Genomic DNA, 22,020 nt, shown 5'->3' on the forward strand with positions numbered 1-22,020 from the left:
ATCAGTGGTTGATTTTGATTACCATATGTTTAAAGCATCCCATTTTTTTCTCTATTGAACTGTTTTCTGTTCTGCTTAACAACTGCATGGAAAGGATTTTTTTCATTGTTTATTGATGTTAATGTCAAGTTTTGATTCATCTTTGGTCATTACAAGAGACATATAGCACAATATCTTTTAACTCAATAATGAATACTTTTTTGGCCTCATTTTCATACAAAGATTTAGATAAAACCATGTTGTCATTGGCATCATTCTGACAGGTACATTAAATACTTGTGTACTTAATTACTGATAATGTCATGTCTTTATCAGTCCTTCATGTAAAACCAACTGACACAGTTCTCAGGTATGATTTATTTTCAGAAAAAATACTTTACAAATTAGCATTCAAAATTAAGACAATGAAAACGGTTTAATTTTGTAGCGCCATATGCCTGCCCTTTTTCGAAATCTACAAGTGTGTTGGGATATTACATTATAAACACGGGTCAGCCATTTATCGTCCCATTCCGACGGACTTTCAAGACCATACTCGCAAATGGCGTCAAGGGAAAGCCGAAAATTCAGTCCCTGAATTGTTCTCCCGGAACAGAAATCGAACAAGGAACCTTTGGTGTTTGTAGTCCACTGCGCTCACCACTACACTCAGCTGTTGAAATAATAATCTGTACAAATTGATTGAAATTGTATAGTTCAGTATCAAGTAGGTAAAATACCTCATTAGTCATCTATTAGACTTAAAAAGAGGACTTCAAAATTGATATAAAACAAATGATTTTTTATTCAAGAGTTTCGCTCTGATTCCTTGCCCGGCATTGGCTATCTTTGTTTTGTCTTTTTTTTTGTTGTTAATCTCTCCTCATCCTTTTAATAAGCTTTGGATTTATTAGATATGTTTGGCCTCGATCGTCACTAAAGAGACAATGATTGTCGAAATGCGCAACTGGTGCAGAAAACATTGAAACCGTTTTTGTTAATACTTATATTCGGTGTTTTTATCGTTTCAGTATCCCAACGGAATCTAGTGTCGATAATATAATGACATGAATTTTTTTTTTTTTACCTGCATCCTTCCTGATTACTTTCAGATTCTTTTTTTTATTATTATGATTATTTTACAAACATTAAGTAATACCAACATCATGTTGTGTATTTTAGAAGAATCCTACAGAAAATGATAAGCACAATATTTTCATAATTTTGTAGATCTAAAGATATGATAGCAAAATATTGTGAACCATGTACTGCACGCAGTATGACCCACACAGCCTTCCAATGGTGTACCGAATGTGAAGAAACACTGTGTTCCGAATGTACAGAAGCCCATAAAGTCCAAAAAATGTCACGAAGTCACCATTTGGTTGATATTTGTAAATTACCGAAGAACATTCATCTATCCAATAATTGTTCAATGCATCAACATTTGCCTTTAGACTACTTTTGTGTAGATCATGATATTGTATGTTGTAAGGAATGTTTGCCAAAAAATCACAGAGTATGCAAGAACGTCACATCAACTGACATTGCATCAAAGAGTTCTAAACAATCAGAGACGTTCCTGAATTTTAAAGAACAGTTGTGCTTTATATTAGAAGCTTTAGAAAGACTTAACACCAATCGAAAGGAAAATTGTAGTCGAATTGAACAAGAAGAAACACTTATTCGATATCAAATAGCAAAAATAAAAGAAAATATCAGCCAGCGTTTGGACTCTTTAGAAGAGTCACTTATTTATCAACTAACCGAACTAAAAAACAAAGATGTCTCTGGTATTAAAAGGCAGGAGAAAGATATAGGTGATTTGGTAGCATCTACAAATGCACAAAAAGAAGTGTTAGAATTTATAAGAGATCATGGTTCTGAAAAGCAAGCATTTATTTCAATTTATACATCTAAACCGATCTTGGATGTCATTGAAAACAAAGTTAAAGAGCTGACCGAATCGTTTGTAGACACTAGCCTTTGGTTCGTCGAAAGTGTCTCGATAGAAAATTTAACGGATCTTGGTTCAATAGAATGGAAGTACACGCCAAGTTCCGTTTCAATTGACACATACAAGCAGCGGCAGTCACAGGCACCAGTCGTTCTGAAGCGTCAGATTACCTCTATCACCCATCTCTTCGACATTGATTTGAAAGGAGAGAAATTGGAAGGAGCAACTGGCATCACAATATCAGACAATAACACATTAATTGTCTGTGATGTCATTACGAAAAAACTTTATTTTTGTGATGAAAACGACTCCTATCTATCATCTATTTGCTGTCCATATGATCCATGGGATATATCAGCAATACCACAAACAACCACTGCTGTTGTGTCTTGTGCATATAATTCGTACATACTGTTCGTCGACATAAATGGACGAAAAATATCAAAACAGATTCAATTGAAACAAAAAGGAACTGATGGTGTTTCTGCAACAAAAGATGAGATATTTGTAGGAGCTAAAGGAAAGATACATGTCCTAGACTTATGCGGAAATCTCAAAAGAACAATAAATGCGCAAAAAGTTGAGCATTGTCCTGGGTTCATATCCGTTTGCTCAAATGGAAACATTTGTTATTCATTCAATCATGAAATTTACTGCATAACGTCAAATGGAAATACTGTTTTTACTTATACTCCTCACAATCTTCGTCAATCACGTGATATTCAAATAGATGATGTTGACAACATATACGTCCTTGGACGCGATTCACAAAACATTCATAAACTCACATCTTCTGGAACACTTGAAGATATCTTATTGAAAGACAATTTGTGCAAGCCTCTTGCATTTTGTTACAATAAGAAAAGATGTAAGATTTACATTGCAAATAATGACGGTAAAACAATATCCGTATTCAAGACAAGCTAGTACCATTTTGAGTGAGTTTGAACTGAAGTTTTTGAATGTGTTAATACATTGCATAATCTGTGCTACAGCATTACATTTATTAATAAAAAAAAGTTCTAACACAGAAACTTGACTGAATATTTAACATTGAAATATGATTTTCATAATAGACGAGTTTTTGACCGGTATATATAACACTCACGCAGAAAAATTTAAAAGTGCAATGAACAATACATATTGCTGATGCTAAAACAACACAAATCCCTCACAAGCAAAAACAAGGGGTGATCTTATGTGCTTTCGTAAGTGTAAGCAGATTCTGCTTCACATGTGGCATTCGTCGTGTTGCATATGCTAGTATAAACCCGATGAAAGTCTTACTCGGTAGGTCACATTCAGAGAAAGGGAAAAGAGATTGTACTTTGGAAAAAAAAAAATCCATTGTCATCGGCGAAACAGTTCAAACTACCAACCAGAAGAAAGAATTTTCAACTTCACTATTTGGAACTCTTGGTTTGACAGCTTTTTTTTCGAGCAACAACACCCTTTCAAGGAAATCTTGATAGGAAAAACAAGCCGATGGATACCGTATCAAGTTAGAGATATATACTCCGTATGCAGGCGCTGCTAGAATGTTGCTTTAATTGCCTTTTCTCTGACGTATACCCCACATCACATTTTATCATTTCTTACTGGCGAAGTTAAACGGGACTACATACGAGCATTCTGTTCGTCGTTCCGTCCGCCTATTTGTATGTCCATTTTGTGAGTTTTTTGCACTTTTTGCAATTTTCATATCCATTTGTTTGATATTTGGCACCGAATCAAACCATAAGATATTCCACATCGGGTTTAAGATTTGTTCAGGTTGAGCATATTATTCTGCTGAAATTACGACCTTTAGAAACTTGTTTTGAGAAGAAGTTACACATCGAGTTTGAGTTTCTTTGTTACCTATATAAACTTAAAAAACGCTTTATGTTTGCACTTTGTTTATTTAAAGGCCTATTGGTTTGATATTTGGTTTTAAGCTGTATAATAAGACCTCGTTAAAGTTTCGTTCCAGTTGAGGGATGTTTGATGAAGTGTTGATAATAAAAAAAAAAATACCAATTGCTTGGAAATTAAAGTTGTCCATATTTCATCTGTAGTACATGAGACAGTTGATTACCTATTAGGCATATCGTTACAGATTTAAGTAACGATAGGCCAATCATGTTTTTAAATTTTTTTCCCAAAGTAGTGCAAACGCATCAATAATTACCAGTACAGTTGAGGACACTGCATTGTATACGCAATTCCCTTAGAATGTTTGTTCCTTAAAGAGTCTAAATATGCGACTTGGTAGGTGTAACAGTCGTATAATGCATCTTAAATGAGCCAGACAATATGGTTAAAATCCCGTTTAGCCTTCCCCCTTTTCCCAAATGCATCATATGTTAATGAGATAAGTCAAATACTTAGTTAAGGCAGTTTTCGCTTAGATTTAGGTTGAAAAATCTTTCGTCGTTAAATATTTTCTACATATTCATATATTGGTACGAATGCAATTGAGTATTTTTTGCCAAGTTTATAAAACAATACACAACGAATTCGTAATTAAGTTGAAAATACTCGTTCAACTTGAATATAAATAGATATCTTATTTTACAAACGATAACCCAGTCCCTGTGTAACATGTGTAATAAGTACTATACAATTGATAAAGAAGAGGTGTTATCAGTCCTTTTGTAAATAACCAAATTCGAGCTCAGGTAAGGTTTATTTATGAGAACAACTACTTTTGAAAATCAAAAACGACTTAAAACTAATAAAACTGAATACGGTTTTATTATTCAATTTTTAGAATTTTATGTTGTCATGTTTTTTTTTATCAAGTATATTAAAATCTAAATTTGATGAGATTTTTTTTCTTTTGAACCCTTAATCACCTTTTTTCTTTGCTTATTTCGTCAACAGAAAGATAATCCAATAGATTGTATTTCAGTGGTTAACATTTCGAAATATTATGCTATATCGTTTATTTGTGTATTTTTCTATCTTGATTGTTCATGTATTTATTTGTACTGTAATCCTGTCATGTTATTTTCGCGTTTTTTTAAACATTACTATTCAGCGCGAGGTTTGGCTAGCCACAACACCAGGTTCAACCCATGACTTGTTTCTTAAGGTCTGTACCAAGTCTGAAATATAGCAGTTGTTATCAAATAGTGCTATGAATGTTGCATTTGCGTTTGTTTTTGTTGCAGTTCAGTGTTTCTGTTGTTCCGTATTTTTCTTGTTAGAGTTGATGTGTTTCCTCGCTTTTAGTTTGTAACCAAGATTTGTAACATAAATTGGATTTTTTCCTTTGATGTTTTAATGAAATAATTTGTTTAAAAAGAGTGTTGAGGGAAAACCATTGTATATTATATGCAAATTAATGTTGTACCATACTTTGCTAATTAAATATGAAACACAACTAGAATCCAAAGGAAAGAAGGCGAAGCTTAGCTTAGGGACTACATACGAACATTCTGTTTGTCGTTCAAAAAAGGGGGGGAGTAACTATAGAAAAAGGAATAAATTTCGGATACAAAAATTTGTGAAAAACTGAACATGATTCTTTTTGCGATCAGATAGGGGCACCTACGCCCCCTGGATTCGCCACTGTTTAGTGTTTAATCAATAAAATTGTGTTTACATTTAATAAATAATCTAATAATCGAATTAATAAAATAACGGAAGAAAAGCAGTTTGTACGAAAACTTTAAATGTAAAAATATGCATTTTCAATGACATGAACAACCAGTAAAATATGATTAATTTGTATGACACCTTGAAAACCAACAAAAAAAGAACCCAAATCTTAACGTCATTAGAATAGTTATTTAATCCTTGTCACTTGAATCTGATATTTTTTTTTATCATTTTCTGTTGCCATACGATCATGAACGGGGCACAAAACTAAAAAATCGGGAAAGTCCGACTTTTCTTTACTTTCTACAAATTCTAGGGCTCTAGTTAATGAAATACGCCGCAGAAGATCATACATGTACACTACGCACAAAAGTAACTTGCGTGAGCGTCCATTTCATTGGATAAAACTGTAACGTGATCAATTTCCAATAATTTAGTTCAAGGTCTTCCAGCTGTCAATCATTTTATTTATATTACAAATTTTATATACCATGTGTCTTACTCATTAACATATTTAAGAAAAATCATGCTTCGGATTCGTTTGTTTAAATATGTTAACTCATAAGAACCATGGTATATATAGTACTTGTTTTCTCTCAATCGATTTATGATTTTGAACAGCGGTATACTACTGTTGCCTTTGTTAGCCGTCGATATGGCCATGGCTATGTTAGTCTTGAATGTTTTATTTCATTTTTAGTTCATTTATATGAATCGGTGTCTCGTGTGACGTCAATTTCTCTGGATCAGTTTACATCGGAGAGCGGGTTTCCCTTGCTCCGTCAAAGTTAGGTTCGTCTGATCTATATTTCATGCTGTATATACTTGAATTTTGCATGTTCATTGTGTGCATTCAGTTCTCAGAAATTTTTTTTTGATGCGTTTAGCCTTTTTCATCTGATTTTTATAGTTTGTTCTTATGTATTACTATTACAATTGCACACTACTATCCCAGGTTAATGGAGGGTTGAACTAGACTGACACACTAAGCCGGTGGAGGGGAAGTCAATTCAAATCCCCAAGTCTTTGTTTTGACCTGGTTTTGGTTCGTGGACATAACGTTTCATCGGAACCAACGAGACAATAAAACGCAAATGTCGGAGCAAAGTAGGTGAGACATACATCAAAGGAAACAGATACCATATGACATATGGAGGTCGATATCAAGTCTTTAATATTGATATCAATGACTATAATCAGGAACCCCCAGGAATAAAAGTTTTAGTAGGACAAAAATCAAAACGAAAGCATCAAAACGTTTGAATAGTACATACAAAAAAGAAAGTTTTCAATTGACATAATTTCAGTAATAGCTGCAATGTTAAAGATAGTTGATTTTTTAAATTTTACGTACCAGAATGAAACGTGTTGTAGTACAATCAAATTTGATACAAGACCTTTGCTAGATCGTAGTGACGAATATTAAAAAAAATACTTTATTTCAAACCACGATCCACTCACACACAAAACACATACAAATATTCACACATAAACAGTAACATTAAAGAGTATTTCATATAAACATATTTCTATTTGTTTCTTATCAGGGTATTTCTTTTGCAACAAAGAGGACATGTACTAAGTTGTTGGGAATAGATCTACAGAACGCAAGTTAAACATTACAAAAAGTGTCAGAAATGGATGAAAGTTAACCGATAAAAATAAATTGATACATGAAGAATAAGACAAATATTTTCATTACGTATTCTACAACTGTCTTTACTTGGTAAACAACAATGCTAAAAATACTTTTACTTTTGATATCCTTAAGTAACCAAATATATTTACACGTACACGCAGAAAAGTTTATTGCGATTATGGCACAGTCAAAAAGTCACATGTTACCAATGATTGCAATATCGAAGGAGTTAGAAAAGTTAAATCATTCAATAACATTTGCTGTAGCATCAAGGATGAACACTGACTTGATAAACGATGGATTTAATATTTCAACCATTATTGCAAAGAGCCTTGATCAATTTTATTTCGAAGACATTATAAGAGAGATGGTAGAAACAATGATGTCAGAAGCTAAAATAACAGCATTGACCGAGTGGTTGAAAGGGACTAACGCACTCTGTCATGGATATTTAAATGACACAGCGCATGTGCACGAAGTAGCTGCCCACCAATTTGACTATGCCATTGTGGACTATGCACCTACTCTTTGCTACTCTGTCATGGCGTACAAATTAAACCTGCCGTTTATTTCTTTAGGAGCCTTTATTGACCCTTCAGTGAACAGAGTGCCATTTAATCCATCATTCATGCCAACCCTGTTTTCTAGTTTTACTGATAAAATGACTTTCCGAGAAAGAATTATCAATACTGTTAGATATGTATTATTATTATTACGTCCATCAGTACCATCTTTTGAGACTTTATCAGAACGATATGTACCTGAAAAACAAAGAGTTTCTAATGAGAAAATAAAACAAATGTCCTTAATGTATATTGCTGATAATGATATGCTATTGGAATTTCCACACCCGGTTCCGTCAAATGTCGTCATGTGTGGTGGACTAGCTGCAGCACCTGCGATCAAGTTACCTGACAAACTAAATGATTTTGTTGAAAATTCATCAGATGGCATTGTAGTTGTTTCATTCGGAAGCATTATTAAGACTCTTCCTTCGGAAACACTAAGCAAAATGATCGAAGCGTTCAATATGGTAACAAACTTGAATTTCGTAGTTGCCACAGGAAAAGAGGTCATGAATGTGAAAAATGTGTTGATGTTGCCATGGATACCACAAAATGACTTATTAGGACACTCGAAAACTAAATTATTCATTACTCGTGGAGGTAAAAGTAGTGTATTTGAGGCTCTTCACCACGGCATTCCAATGATAGTGTTTCCCATTGGCGTGGATCAACCAGCAAACGCTGCTGTAATTACAGCAAAACATTATGGAATAACTATGGACTTTTACCATTTTACAATTCAAGACTTAGTAGAAATAATCAGAAATATTGCCTTCAATGACCAATTAAAATCGAACATAATGAGAGCCTCTACCATTTTTCATAGCCGCCCACAAACTCCGTCTGAACGAGCTGCATATTGGATCAATCTAGTTACCAAATATGGTAACGAACACTTCCGACATTCCTCTCTAGATATGCCTTGGTATTCGTTCTACCTAGTAGATGTACTTATTACTTTTATAACAATAGGATTTTCATCAGTGATGTGTCTGCAATGGATTTGTTGCCGAGCTAAAAGAAAGCATAAGCAGGAGTAACGAGAACAAATTTATATCATTGTCCAGAACACATTTTCGAAAGGTGAAAATAATGAAATGATTTAACATACATGGGGAATCAAATATTCACGATATAGGGTCACAAAGAATAAGTTACTTTAGTTTAAGAAATTTATCAAAGAGAGAAAACTATTATTATAAGTGTATCTAGTTATCTTCACATGTGTATTGTATGTACTTGAAAGATTGTTGCGAACACTTTAAATTGGGTACATGTAAAAGGGCATAGATAATTAGATAATCCCTTTGTTTCATCTTTTTAAACATTTTTCGGTATATAAAAAAAATCAGACGGTCTTAGATTCGCGACGGTTTTTATCAATTATCGTTATCACAAAGTTCGATGAAGTTAATCAATCTTGAAATGTGAATGTACTTACTTTCTTTCTTTTTCTTATGTTTAATGGAGAACTCACTCCGAAAAAGAAAGTATTCGACTTTTACAAGTATGCAACCTAATGTAAAATAATCTATACTCTTGTCTATGTTATTGAATATAATTATATAAATACCATAAAATCAAGTACACGAACCTCACAATAAATAAATATTTTTCTATTTTTAATTTTCTTTTGTCTTTCTGTATGATATTTTTTTCTTCTCAAAATTCTTTTGTATCAGTGAGTAAAGAAGTCATAAGAGGGACGTCTTTGATCTTTTCTGGGTAAAAGCTATTAACAGATAATCTATCATAGCTACAATGTATATCTTATAACAAGGATATCTGCCTTTGATGAGATTAAACGTTTTCAGAACCATACATACTCTGTAAATAATATACAAGAAAGTAAGTGTCTTTTATAGCAACATTATTACATGGTACCATGATTTCACTTTCGATGACCATCAAAATAAAGTAAATCAATTCAAACAAACCTCTAGGTGGTTAATCGATGACAATCAACATAAAGTTAATCAGTTCAAACATACCTCTAGGTGGTTAATCGAAAACAGGTAAACGTGAAGCAACAGTAGTAGATTATCGATAATCGCATCTCGTTAATCCATTAGAAATATTAAGCCATACTTTAAGTTTAGATTTATGAGTTTGACTGTCCCTTTGGTATATTTCGTCCCTCTTTTAAACCATTGTTAGATTCTGTGTCATTTGATCTCTTGTGGAGAGTTGTCTTATTGGCAATCATACCACATCTTTTTTTTCATATTATCATTTTTGTTTAATTAACCGGATTTTTGTGACAAAAATGTCGGTTATTGATTTGGGGATGTACGGCGGGCGGGCGGTTGGTCGGGCGGGCGGTCGGTCGGTCGGGCGGTCGGTCGGTTTGGGAATCAAATGTTGTCCGTGCATTAACTCATGAACCGTTCAACCAAAGCTTTTAAAATTTTAATATGTTGTTACTGACAACTAAATGAAGGTCAAGTTCAATAATGGCGATTTTGACTTTTACCGTTCAGGAGTTATGGTTCTTGAAAGATTGAAAAATGGAGTTTCCAGTCGTGTCCCTGCATTTACGCATGAACTGTTCTACCTAAGCTTTCCAAATTTTAATATGTTGTTACTGATGACAAAATGGAGGTCAAGTCCAATAATGGCGATTTTGACTTTTACCGTTCAGGAGTTATGGTTCTTGAAAGATTGAAAAATGGAGTTTCCAGTCGTGTCCGTGCATTTACGCATGAACTGTTCTACTTAAGCTTCCCAAATTTTAATATGTTGTTACTGACAACTAAATGAAGGTCAAGTTCAATAATGACGATTTTGACTTTTACCGTTCAGGAGTTATGGTTCTTGAAAGATTGAAAAATGGAGTTTCCAGTCGTGTCCGTGCATTTACACATGAACTGTTCTACCTAAGCTTCCCAAATTTTAATATGTTGTTACTGATGACAAAATGGAGGTCAAGTTTAATAATGACGATTTTGACTTTTACCGTTCAGGAGTTATGGTTCTTGAAAGATTGAAAAATGGTGTTTCCAGTCGTGTCCGTGCATTTACGCATGAACTGTTTTACCAAAGCTTCCCAAATTTTAATATGTTGTTACTGACAACTAAATGAAGGTCAAGTTCAATAATGACGATTTTGACTTTTACCGTTCAGGAGTTATGGTTCTTGAAAGATTGAAAAATGGAGTTTCCAGTCGTGTCCGTGCATTTACACATGAACTGTTCTACCTAAGCTTCCCAAATTTTAATATGTTGTTACTGATGACAAAATGGAGGTCAAGTTTAATAATGACGATTTTGACTTTTACCGTTCAGGAGTTATGGTTCTTGAAAGATTGAAAAATGGTGTTTCCAGTCGTGTCCGTGCATTTACGCATGAACTGTTTTACCAAAGCTTCCCAAATTTTAATATGTTGTTACTGATGACAAAATAAAGGTCAAGTTCAATAATGACGATTGCGACTTTTACCGTTCAGGAGTTATGGTTCTTGAAAGATTGAAAAATGGTGTTTCCAGTCGTGTCCGTGCATTTTCTCATGAACCATTCAACCAAAGCTTTTGAAATTTTTATATGTTGTTACTGATGGCAAATTAGAGGTCAAGTTCAATAATGACGATTTTGACTTTTACCGTTCAGGAGTTATGGTTCTTGAAAGATTGTGAAATGGCGTTTCCATTCACTTTGTTGCATTTACTCATGAACCATTCAATCTAAGCTTTTCAAATTTTAAGATGTTGATACTGATGACAAAATGGAGGTCAAATTTGATATTGACGATTTTCACTTTCACCATTCATCAGTAATGGTTCTTGTGATATTCACTACACGAAAAGGCAGATTTACAACAATTTGGACAGTCATGTAAATGTTTGACAAATGTAACTACTTTTCTGCAAGATATATTTGCGGACCTGCTAATGTATATGTAAATGAATTATTCCTTTGACATTATTTAGGAGGTCGTCAAAGATATGCTAAAGATAATTATTTTATTTCCATAGCTTTAGTCATTCTCCAAAGATATGTAAAGAAATGCCATAGATTTGCATGCACTTTCCAAGATAGGAGATATATGCAAAGTTTAAAATTTGCATAACTGATTTACAGAGGTGTGGGCAGTTTTGAGAGACCGCGGTTTATAAAACATTTACGACCAATGTAAATGCTGACAAATGTTTGTGTTATATTTGCAAACGTTTGTTGATATCGTTCATGTATGTAAAGAAATGTATTTTATTTACTAATACTTTCCAGTATTATAGTTATTTTGATAAATATTGATATTTGCAACATATCTTTACAGACGTATGCAAAGTTTTGAGAGACCGCGGTTTATAAAACATTTACAACCAATGTAAATGCTGTCAAATGTTTGTGTAATATTTGCAAACGTTTGTCGATTTCGTTCACGTATGTAAAGAAATGTATTGTATTTACTAATACTTTCCAGAATTGTAGTTATTTTGATAAATATTGATATTTGCAATATATCTTTACACACGTGTGCAAAGTTTTGAGAGACCGCGGTTTATAAAACATTTACAACCAATGTAAATGCTGTCAAATGTTTGTGTAATATTTGCAAACGTTTGTCGATATCGTTCACGTATGTAAAGAAATGTATTTTATTTACTAATACTTTCCAGTATTGTAGTTATTTTGATAAATATTGATATTTGCAACACATCTTTACAGACGTATGCAAAGTTTTGAGAGACCACGGTTTATAAAACATTTACAACCAATGTAAATGCTGTCAAATGTTTGTGTAATATTTGTAAACGTTTGTTGATGTCGTTCATATATGTAAAGAAATGTATTTTATCAACTCCCAAAAAATTAGAAAGTGTCTTATATATTATAAGAAATTTTACGTATTGATGGTTTCAGAGACCGTGAAAATATTTGAATTGATTAAGTAGATATTGTTCTTCCCGAATCCAAACCAGAACTTTTTGAAGTTATGATATTAAAAATGGCAGGTTGCTTTTTAAATGTCGGACCGATGATATTTTTTTCTATTTGAATGGTTAAAAAAATCTTCAAAGCTTTTATCCAGAACCAAGGAAACTATTTAAAACTTGAGTGAGGATTTTTTAATATCTTTCTGGTATAAAAAAACACAAATGCTGTAAAATGTATTTATCTTTCCTTACAGCAGGGTTTACAATTCGATATGCTTGTTTGTATCAGAACGGAAACTTTAACTTATACGACGAATTGTAATAGTAAATTGATACTTTTTTTATAGCTTAAAGACACATAATGAATGGGTTGATGGATTGATTTGTGTAAACGTCCAGCTGCAAATGCTACACGAATCTTAGGTGTAGGGAGAACTGCACTAATATAATAACACTGCACTAAATTGTAAGCAGCATTACTTTATTACTTTTTGTACTTCAAAAATGAAAAAAGGACGACGTAATTCAATGACATTATAATTATTAGAATAAACTCTAAACCAGAATAAATAATGATCAAATCGATAAAAGCGGTACGTTTTCTCAACCCAAGGTAAAGTACCAATATTGGTGTGGAAAAAGTTAGTTTAGTTTCTGCTTATTTGTGATCTTTTCTCATTTTAATCAAGAGAATAATTGAATTTTTTTCTTCAATATTACTTAAGCCAAGGCGTGTGTTTTCAATGTTTTGCATGATCGTATAATTTGAAAATACACGAGTATGCACATACATGTACATGTATTTTATCAGAATGATTATGATAACAATTGAAAATGCCTAATAATACAATAAAGAAAGAGCATTAATCAAGTATCCCTCAATAGGTGGTAAATATGTCACTTGTATGTAAATGAATGGATTTTCCCGACTGTGAAATGGTTCATCTTTTAGCACTACAGGGTTCCTTAAAAGGAAAACCGTATGTGTTAATTACCAAAATTGATCTAATAACGCTAATTGGGTATAATAAAATCCAGACGTTCTGAAGAGATTAATAATATAAACATGTACAAATCATGCCAATTATACGCAAGCCAAGAATATGGCAGATAAAGACATAGGGATTATTTTTATAATTAAACATGCAGTTTGTATTCATGAAAATATGTTAATACTTTGAAAAAGGCAAATAATTTAAAAGTTTACGTGCTAAAAAATTAAAGAAGAAATTAGAACAGTAGCATTATTTGTATCTGAATTCTGTTGAGGATAAACACCATTTCATATTTAAAAGTAGAATGTACACGTTTACAAGCTTATTATATAGAAATATGTTGAAATTATATACAAAAAAAGTATTTTAAAACAAATATCTTTTGTATATAAAAACAAGCATTCTCGTTTCTCCGCTTCTCATATATAGCAGATTTAATAAATTCGATGCAAAGCAAATAATTTAACCTTTAAATTGAATATAATCTCTGTATTTCGTGTTTCAACAAGAATAAACATGACCAACATTAATGGAAAAAAATACATCAATTTCCATAAACTTCCTTCTATTATATTAATCTGATTATACAGTTATATAAGAAAATATTTATTCAATTCAGAATAGATATAGAAAATCTTTGTCCTTTTTGTTTTCCAATCTTGACTTTATCCTATTTAAAGATATAATGATCTCAAGAAATATTCCCATGCAGTACATGTATTTGTTCCAATCGAAGGCTCCAAATTTTAAAAACATTTTCTTATCAAGATTGACATTTAATTATTTCAAACTTATATAATGTTGTTGCTGAATGATGTAAATGTTAATCGCCAATATCGAAATCTACCTCCATTTTGTCATAAGTAACAACATATTAAAATTTGAAAACCTTTGGATGAACGGTTCGTAGATTACCGAACGGAAACGATTGGATCAGCCCGCCCGCTCGTCAGCAGTACAACAATAAATCAATCACGGGACTGGAAATCCGGTAAAAAAATAGCAAGTCATAAATAAATGTAAAATACATCCGGTTTACTGTCATCCTCATGTATATGTCGTATACTTGTTTTAAAACTGGTGTTTGTCTTTGAGTCTCTTTTTGTTTTTACTCAATGTCATCAGAAGTGTGTCGGCACTGATCAGTGGCGGATCCAAGGAGAGGGGAGGGGGGGTTCCGGGGGTTGGAACCCACCTTTTTTTTGCCGATCAATACATTGAATGGGAGCATATAGTTGGACCCCCCCTTTTACTCTGGGTTGGGACCCCCCTTTTTTTAAATGGCTGGATCCGACTAACTACGCACACAACCCACACGTTTACACCAAACAGAGTATCCTGTATTTTGTATTGTATCAGGATGTTGATTTTCTTTTTAATTATCACAACTAACAGAATGTTTAACCTTTCTTGACTGCTGCACAAAATGTGTTTGTCAGACACAACAATTCAAATTGCACTGTATCGTCCTGTAAATGCATGAAATATTTGCCACCGGACTTTGAGCAACCATCTATCAATCAATTCAAATTGTACCTCAATATCAATGTTTACCAAATTACGGTATTCCGTAATATTATTAATTCGTATATTTTATCAAATTTGATTCGCGTTGTTAAACTATATTTTCCAAGGTAGAGAGAAAACGGCGGATAGCAAAAAGCATATTGCACGGTTATTTTTAGAATATCTAAAAACCGATATACTTTGTGACGTCATGTAATGAATTTCAGGATATTGTTAAAACCTTTTGAAACAAATGATATCTGTGATCGATTATTTGACGAAAAAAAAATTATAAATCTTCAAATACATAAGATGTCAAAAAAAATTAAATGAAATAACAACTAATATGTTGTTATTGTCAAGGAGACAATGTAATATCTATAAAGATCCAACAAACCTAAATGACGATTTTGATACAAACATGGTCGGAAATTAATAATATAGCAAATATAGCCTTTGTATGAGGTCAATACAGTATATATTGACCCAAAGAAGTATATCGACCACGGATTTCGTCCTCAGTCAATATAGTACTTCTTTCAGGTCAATATATCCTTGTATCGACCTCATACAAAGGCTATATTTGTATAACGTCACACGTTTTCTGCCAAATTCTAAGCGTATCGGTCAACTTTGAAGCAATGTATATAAAAAAAAACAAGGACGATGACATATGTGTTTCTATATATATATATGAATAAGGGGATGTGGTTTGATCGCCAACTCTCCACAAGAGACCAAATGACAATGAAATTTACATCAATATGTCACTGAACTGCCTTCATCAATGAGCAAAGCCCGTATCGCATAAAGTCAGCTATAAAAGGCCCCGAAATGACATAATATTTATGTAAAACAATTCAAACGAGAAAACTTACGAACTAATTTATGTCCGAAATAATGAACGAAAAACAAATATGTTACATAACAACAAACTGAATTACAGGCTACTTGACTCGGGACAGGAACATACACAATGTGGCGAGGTTAAAACTCGTTTAAAGGAGCCAATCCTCCCTTAACCTTGGGCATAAACTGGATCCCTGTTGTGTTCACTTATCTCATCAGATGAATACAAATTGAATACATCTCAGAAAAACAGAGTGGACATGGAAGGGTACTTATACATCCGAACAACCAAAAGACTTTAAGTACAGATCTTAGACTATTCGCAGTTACTGACAATTAGTTGAAAGCTAATAACAACTAATACAAAAAGCATGCATCTTAGATGCATGGATTCAGTATACAATCCTGGATATTACGTTAGTTTTTAGTCTTTCTCCGTATAAAAGAACAAAGCCATCTATTGAAAAATAAAAAAAAACTCTTGGTATGGATCAATTAATATTTTAAGGGAAAAAATGTCAGGCATAGAAAAGCATCTTCCGGAAAAATATTCAACATTTAAACTACACTGTGGTCAGATTGTTAAGGGATACTATACTGCATTGTGAAAAAAAAAAAAAAAACCAGCTAGATATACATAAAGATGGTAAACTACGAACTTATGTAACATTCAAGTGCAACGTCGGTTTTGAAAATTATTTGTCAATAATGCGACATTTTGAGCAAAGGAAATGTATAACTAGATTAAGAATATCTGCACACAAGTTGCAAATTGAATCTGGTAGATACCAGGGTACTCTTCGACAAAACCGAATTTGTCTCAGGTGCACCTCAGGTGAGGTTGAGGGTGAAGTTCATATTTTATTTAAATGTGACACGCATTTATTAAAAAGAGAGGAATTGATGCAAAATATATTAAAATCATGTCCAAACTTTCAAAATTTAAATATTAATAACAAATTAATTTGGATAATGAATAATGAGGATCCTAATGTACTATTTGCATTTTATAAATATATAGAAGATACTAAGAATTGAAGGACAACATAATCTACAATAACTAATTTCAATATAACTCTTTAATATGAATTTGGATACCCTGTTAAGCCTGCACAGATCATAAGAAGAATTTCAAATTCTCTGGCACCGTTCCTTCATGATCCTTGCTGGCTGGACCCAGAATCTATAATCCTAAATATATGTTTTTAAAATATTTTTTAAATAATTTAGGAGTTTGACTCATCTGCATTAAGTACAAGTAGGGACTTCCCTTTAAGCACCGACTCTTGGTGCTTTCTGCAGATAAGTCATACTAAATATCCTTTATTAAATAATATACATGTAGGGTTATTGCATGAATATTGGGGAATATTGTCCCGAGTAGAATTTTATATTGCACGAGCTTGAGAGTGCAATATATGTTCTACGAGGGACAATATTCCCCAATATTCATGCAATAACCCTTTTATTGTATAGCAATATAATATTTGACAGTAAAAATTGGCTTAAACTAAGATTTAAACGTTGAGGACGTCATTAATTTTGAAAATTTATTGAACTAGTGCAATATTAGAATTTATTGCACGCTAACTTTTGGTTACGTTCTGTGGGAAATATTATATTGCTATACAATAATACTTGTTATTTGCAGTATACCTCATAGTCAAATGTGCGAGTGCTTAAATTGTTTTTTTTTTTTTATTTTTTTTTATATTTTCTCCCCACAAACTACTAATGCCTCTTGTTGGTCTTTTCAAAGTGAAAATGCACTTACCGGGTGCACTTGAGTCACTGATGTCAACAAAGTATTCATTGAATAATAATACATTGCTACTTTTAATTTATTATTTTGTTAACACTTGTTATATATCTTGTCTGTGTATTGCATATGTTATTGTTTATAATAATATTGTCTGTATGCTATATGCCCTCCTGGGGCCCTTATTTGGTTAATAAAAATATTCTATTCTATTCTATCCTATTCTATTCTATATTATAAGTATATAATTGACCAATATGGAGCTTATTTTCGCAATTCCATAGATTGCTTTATATACATATAGTCTACAACACTAGACAAAATATCTGTTTCATTCCGATGTAACTCAATTCAAAGTAAAAGTGTGTGTAAAAAAAAATAGAAATCGGGAGATATGCCATTCAGTATCGTGTTATCTTGATATTAGTACACAGCTGTGGAATACAAAGAAAAATTGACCACTTGCAGGGGAACACGAAACTGCATTGAAAATGAAAAAAATAAATAGAAAAGAAAAAGATAGGCTAACAATTTAAGAATAAAGAATAGTGGGCTTCTAGAATATAAAGAATAGAGAATAACGTGCAAAATTTGTATAGAATAAAGAAAACATGCATGGCGTAAATAATATTAAGAATTAAAGAACACCCACCTCCCTCCTTTTCTAGACCCTCTTTTATCCTATGACTCTTAAAAGAAAGAAGCGCCGTAATTCATAGGAACAAATAGATTTGAAATATATATTATTTTCTCTCATTAATTTAAATTACATGACAAAAAAGACACGATTTACAATAAAAGTTACGTTCATATTAAGTTTGATTATCATTATTTACAATAAACAAGATTTATATTTGGATAGTTCATTTTATGACTTTCATTTAACAACAATTAAGTTCTAGGCTTAGGTTAATTTTTACTTTTTCGTTAGTGGTATTCATCTGTTGGCGTTGTTGCATGTCTCCTCTCTACTCTGCCGTCTTGGGTAGCATTGTTTATTGCTGTACTTTTGTCTTTGTGTTGTTAACATTCAAACTTATGTTTTTTGTGTAAATGGTTAATGAAACTTGGTTGATAAAAACAAAGCATTCAGTCTGTCATAAATTAGTTTTGGCACAATCTTAGTGCTAAGATTATTCTTATCTGCTAAGAGTGTATCTAGTAGCAATCTTAGAAGGATTGACAGCCCTTAAACTCATGTTGCACTTACAACCCTTAGAATACTCTTTATCCTTCTCGGAACGCTCGGTAAATTTTTATTTGATCTACTTGAATCGTCTTTGAATTCTCATAACATATGATGTGTGTCAACATTCTTTTTGTAAAAATTGTAATAGTGGTCAGGGGCATCCCAATATTTATCTTAGTTGATGAAAATAGCAACTGCATGTTTTTTTTTCGAGCGCACAACTGTTGTCCTAACAAACTAGACCATAGGTTCACCAAACTTAAATAGTTTTACAGCCCCCCCTCCCCCCCCCCCCTCAAAGAAAAAACAAAAAACAAAAAACACACACACAAAAAAACACAATAAAAAACACTATTGCTAGTACAAATGTATCTGGACAATGACATGCGACCCCCAATGCTAGTTAACACGGGTGCAGTACTAGTCCATAACTTATGTGCATTGATTATAAGTATAGATACAATCGTGAAATGAGTGTGTGTCTCTTGCCATAAGCTACGGAAGCGTATTAGCGCCACACATTTTCTTTTTTATTTTTCTTCCTATGTTTGCGTTAAAACGCAAACCTTTGTGATATAACGCAAACCTTTGCGATATAACGCAAACCTTTGCGCTATAACACAAACCTAATGCGTTATAACGCAAACCTTTTACGTTTAACGCAAACCTTTGCGTTATAACGCAAACCTTTCCGTTATAACGCAAATATCTTTATTTCAATTATTCATTAAGTTTTGTATACATGTCCGTCTGTCATTCATTTCGGATGTGATTTACTAGTAGATAAAAAAAGAAACATACATACAAGGCCAAATCATTATAATAAATATGCATAGGAATAATGGAATAATTGAAGTACAATTATACATAAATTAAGACTGATTTGTGCATCAGAAAAGTATATAATTTAACAAGAAAATAGATATAGTTTAGTATATAGTCATGATCAAGATTCTTTGATAGAAAGTCATTGAATTTTCATTTCAATATAATGATTTTTAAGATGCTTGGGTAGCAATTTGAATAGAGAGAACATAATTTTATTAATAAAACATCTTCATTCTATACATTTATTGCCAAAGGGTAGCTTGTTTGAATGTAACCTACTTTACACAGTTCTCAAACGGAGCTTACTTTGGAAGTATATTTATATTCGGTTATAGCTATATTAGCAGGGTTGATTTTTTTCTTAGGTATAACCTCAATTCACTCAATTTTCTTTGTAATATATATACTAGTAGTAACTTGGATATCGTTTTTGGGGACCTTTATAGTTTGTTGTTTAGTGTGAGCCAATGCTCCGTGTTGAAGACCGTAATTCGGCCTATGATGGTTTACTTTTACGAATAGTGACTTAGATGGAGAGTTTTCTAATTGGCACTCATACCACATCTTCTTATATTATTCTGCTCATTATTAGTCATTGATATGATCTAATTATTCAAGCAGTTTACTTTGCAATTACTACAAACGGTGATAAATTTTATTATATACAGCCTCCTCCATTAATAACTACTGTTTCCTTTGAATCTTAAATAAGAAATAAGATAAAACAAATGTTTGCGTTTTAACGCAAAGGTTTACGTTTTAACGCAAAGGTTTGCGTTATAACGCAAAAGGTTTGCGTTTTAACGCAAAGGTTTGCGTTATATCGCAAAGGTTTGCGTTATAACGCACAGGTTTGCGTTACAACGCAAAAGGTTTGCGTTATAACGCAAAGGTTTGCGTTATATCGAAAAGGTTTGCGTTATAACGCAAACATAGGAAGAAAAATAAAAAAAAATTAAAAACCAATTGTTCAGAGAACCATTGATGGTCTTTCCACCAGTAATGATTTTTTTTTATATGAAAATATTAAAATTTGGTTTTAAATGTCAATTTCAGCGTCAAATGACAACTTATTGTACGCTGATTCCAAAAATATAAGGTTTATATACAAAAAGATATAAATAAGGGAGATAATTTTCTACTTCCGGTTCAAAATATGTTACTTCCGGTACTGTCTTATAGATTACTTGACGCTGATTCCAAAAATATATGGTTTTACATACTTTTACAATAATTCATTACAAAAAATAGCTACTTCCGGTTTGCAAAAGGTCACTTCCGGTTAGCCTTTTCAACGTCATATTGCATGCAACCTAATGCAAAAAGTCTAATAGCTTTAACATGAATACATATGAGATAAAAGCAAAGGTCAAAATCTTCAATGTTAAATTAACATATGACCTTGAGCTCAATTTCAAGGTAAAAAACCAAGGACCTCAAATCAAAAGACTCTAGGTCTTTACTTTATATTGTTAATGAGTTATATTATCATACGACTGATATTAAATATAAAAGGGGGGAAAACTAACATCAAATGTTAACGTACCCTTTTGACTAAAATTTATGTGTAACTACATGTCGCGACTAACAATTGTGTGAAAATATTTTGTCGATATCTTATAAGATTTCTGAAAATGAGCGATAACGAGCCAAAGTCAAAATTTTGAACATGACCTTGACCTTTGACCTTGACCTCATTTTCATTTTTTTGAACCAAGGACCTCAAATCAAAAGACCCTAGGCCTATGTCACTTATCGTTTACCAGTTAGAAATGCAAATCAGTTATATCATATACAAAAGGGGGACAACTCTCATATGGAGTCTCTGGATAGCTTCGACTAAAATTATTCATGTCATCCTGAGGATATAACGAGCAATTTGGTAAAATAAATTTGTCGGTTTCTTATACGGTTGCGACATATAAGTGATAACAAGAAAAACAGTGTTCGGGGAGATAACTCTTACATGGAAAAGATTTTTGTTACGCGGTGTCAGTTCCAAAAGCGTATTAACTCTTCGATATCATATACAGAATATCTAAGTGACATCTTGTGAAACAAAAAGTTAGCGAAGGAAAGAAAATTAGGCGGAAGAAAAAAAATAATAATAATCAGAAGAAAACCAATAGGTCTTTCCACGGAAAAGTGGAAAGACCTAAAAATGTGTGGCGCTAATACGCTTCCGTAAAAGCAGTTCACTTTAACATTTCTTTTTACATTTGAACACACTATATTTTGGTAGCATTCCTTACAATGACTTAATTTATGATAGATTCTGCCAGATTTGCAACGT

The 22,020-nt window shown here is 32.5% G+C and overlaps 1 protein-coding gene across 1 annotated transcript; it reads left to right on the forward strand.

The window, feature by feature from the left end:
* Positions 1-299: 299 nt before the first annotated feature.
* LOC143083339 (uncharacterized) lies at positions 300-2,970 on the forward strand. The gene is made up of 2 exons (XM_076259605.1): positions 300-349; positions 1,210-2,970. The coding sequence occupies exons 1-2, from the start codon at positions 303-305 to the stop codon at positions 2,861-2,863; spliced, it is 1,701 nt and encodes a 566-aa protein (XP_076115720.1). The 5' UTR covers positions 300-302; the 3' UTR covers positions 2,864-2,970.
* Positions 2,971-22,020: the final 19,050 nt, after the last annotated feature.

Source organism: Mytilus galloprovincialis, chromosome 7 (assembly GCF_965363235.1).
Source record: "Mytilus galloprovincialis chromosome 7, xbMytGall1.hap1.1, whole genome shotgun sequence".
Taxonomy (NCBI): Eukaryota; Metazoa; Mollusca; class Bivalvia; order Mytilida; family Mytilidae; genus Mytilus; species Mytilus galloprovincialis.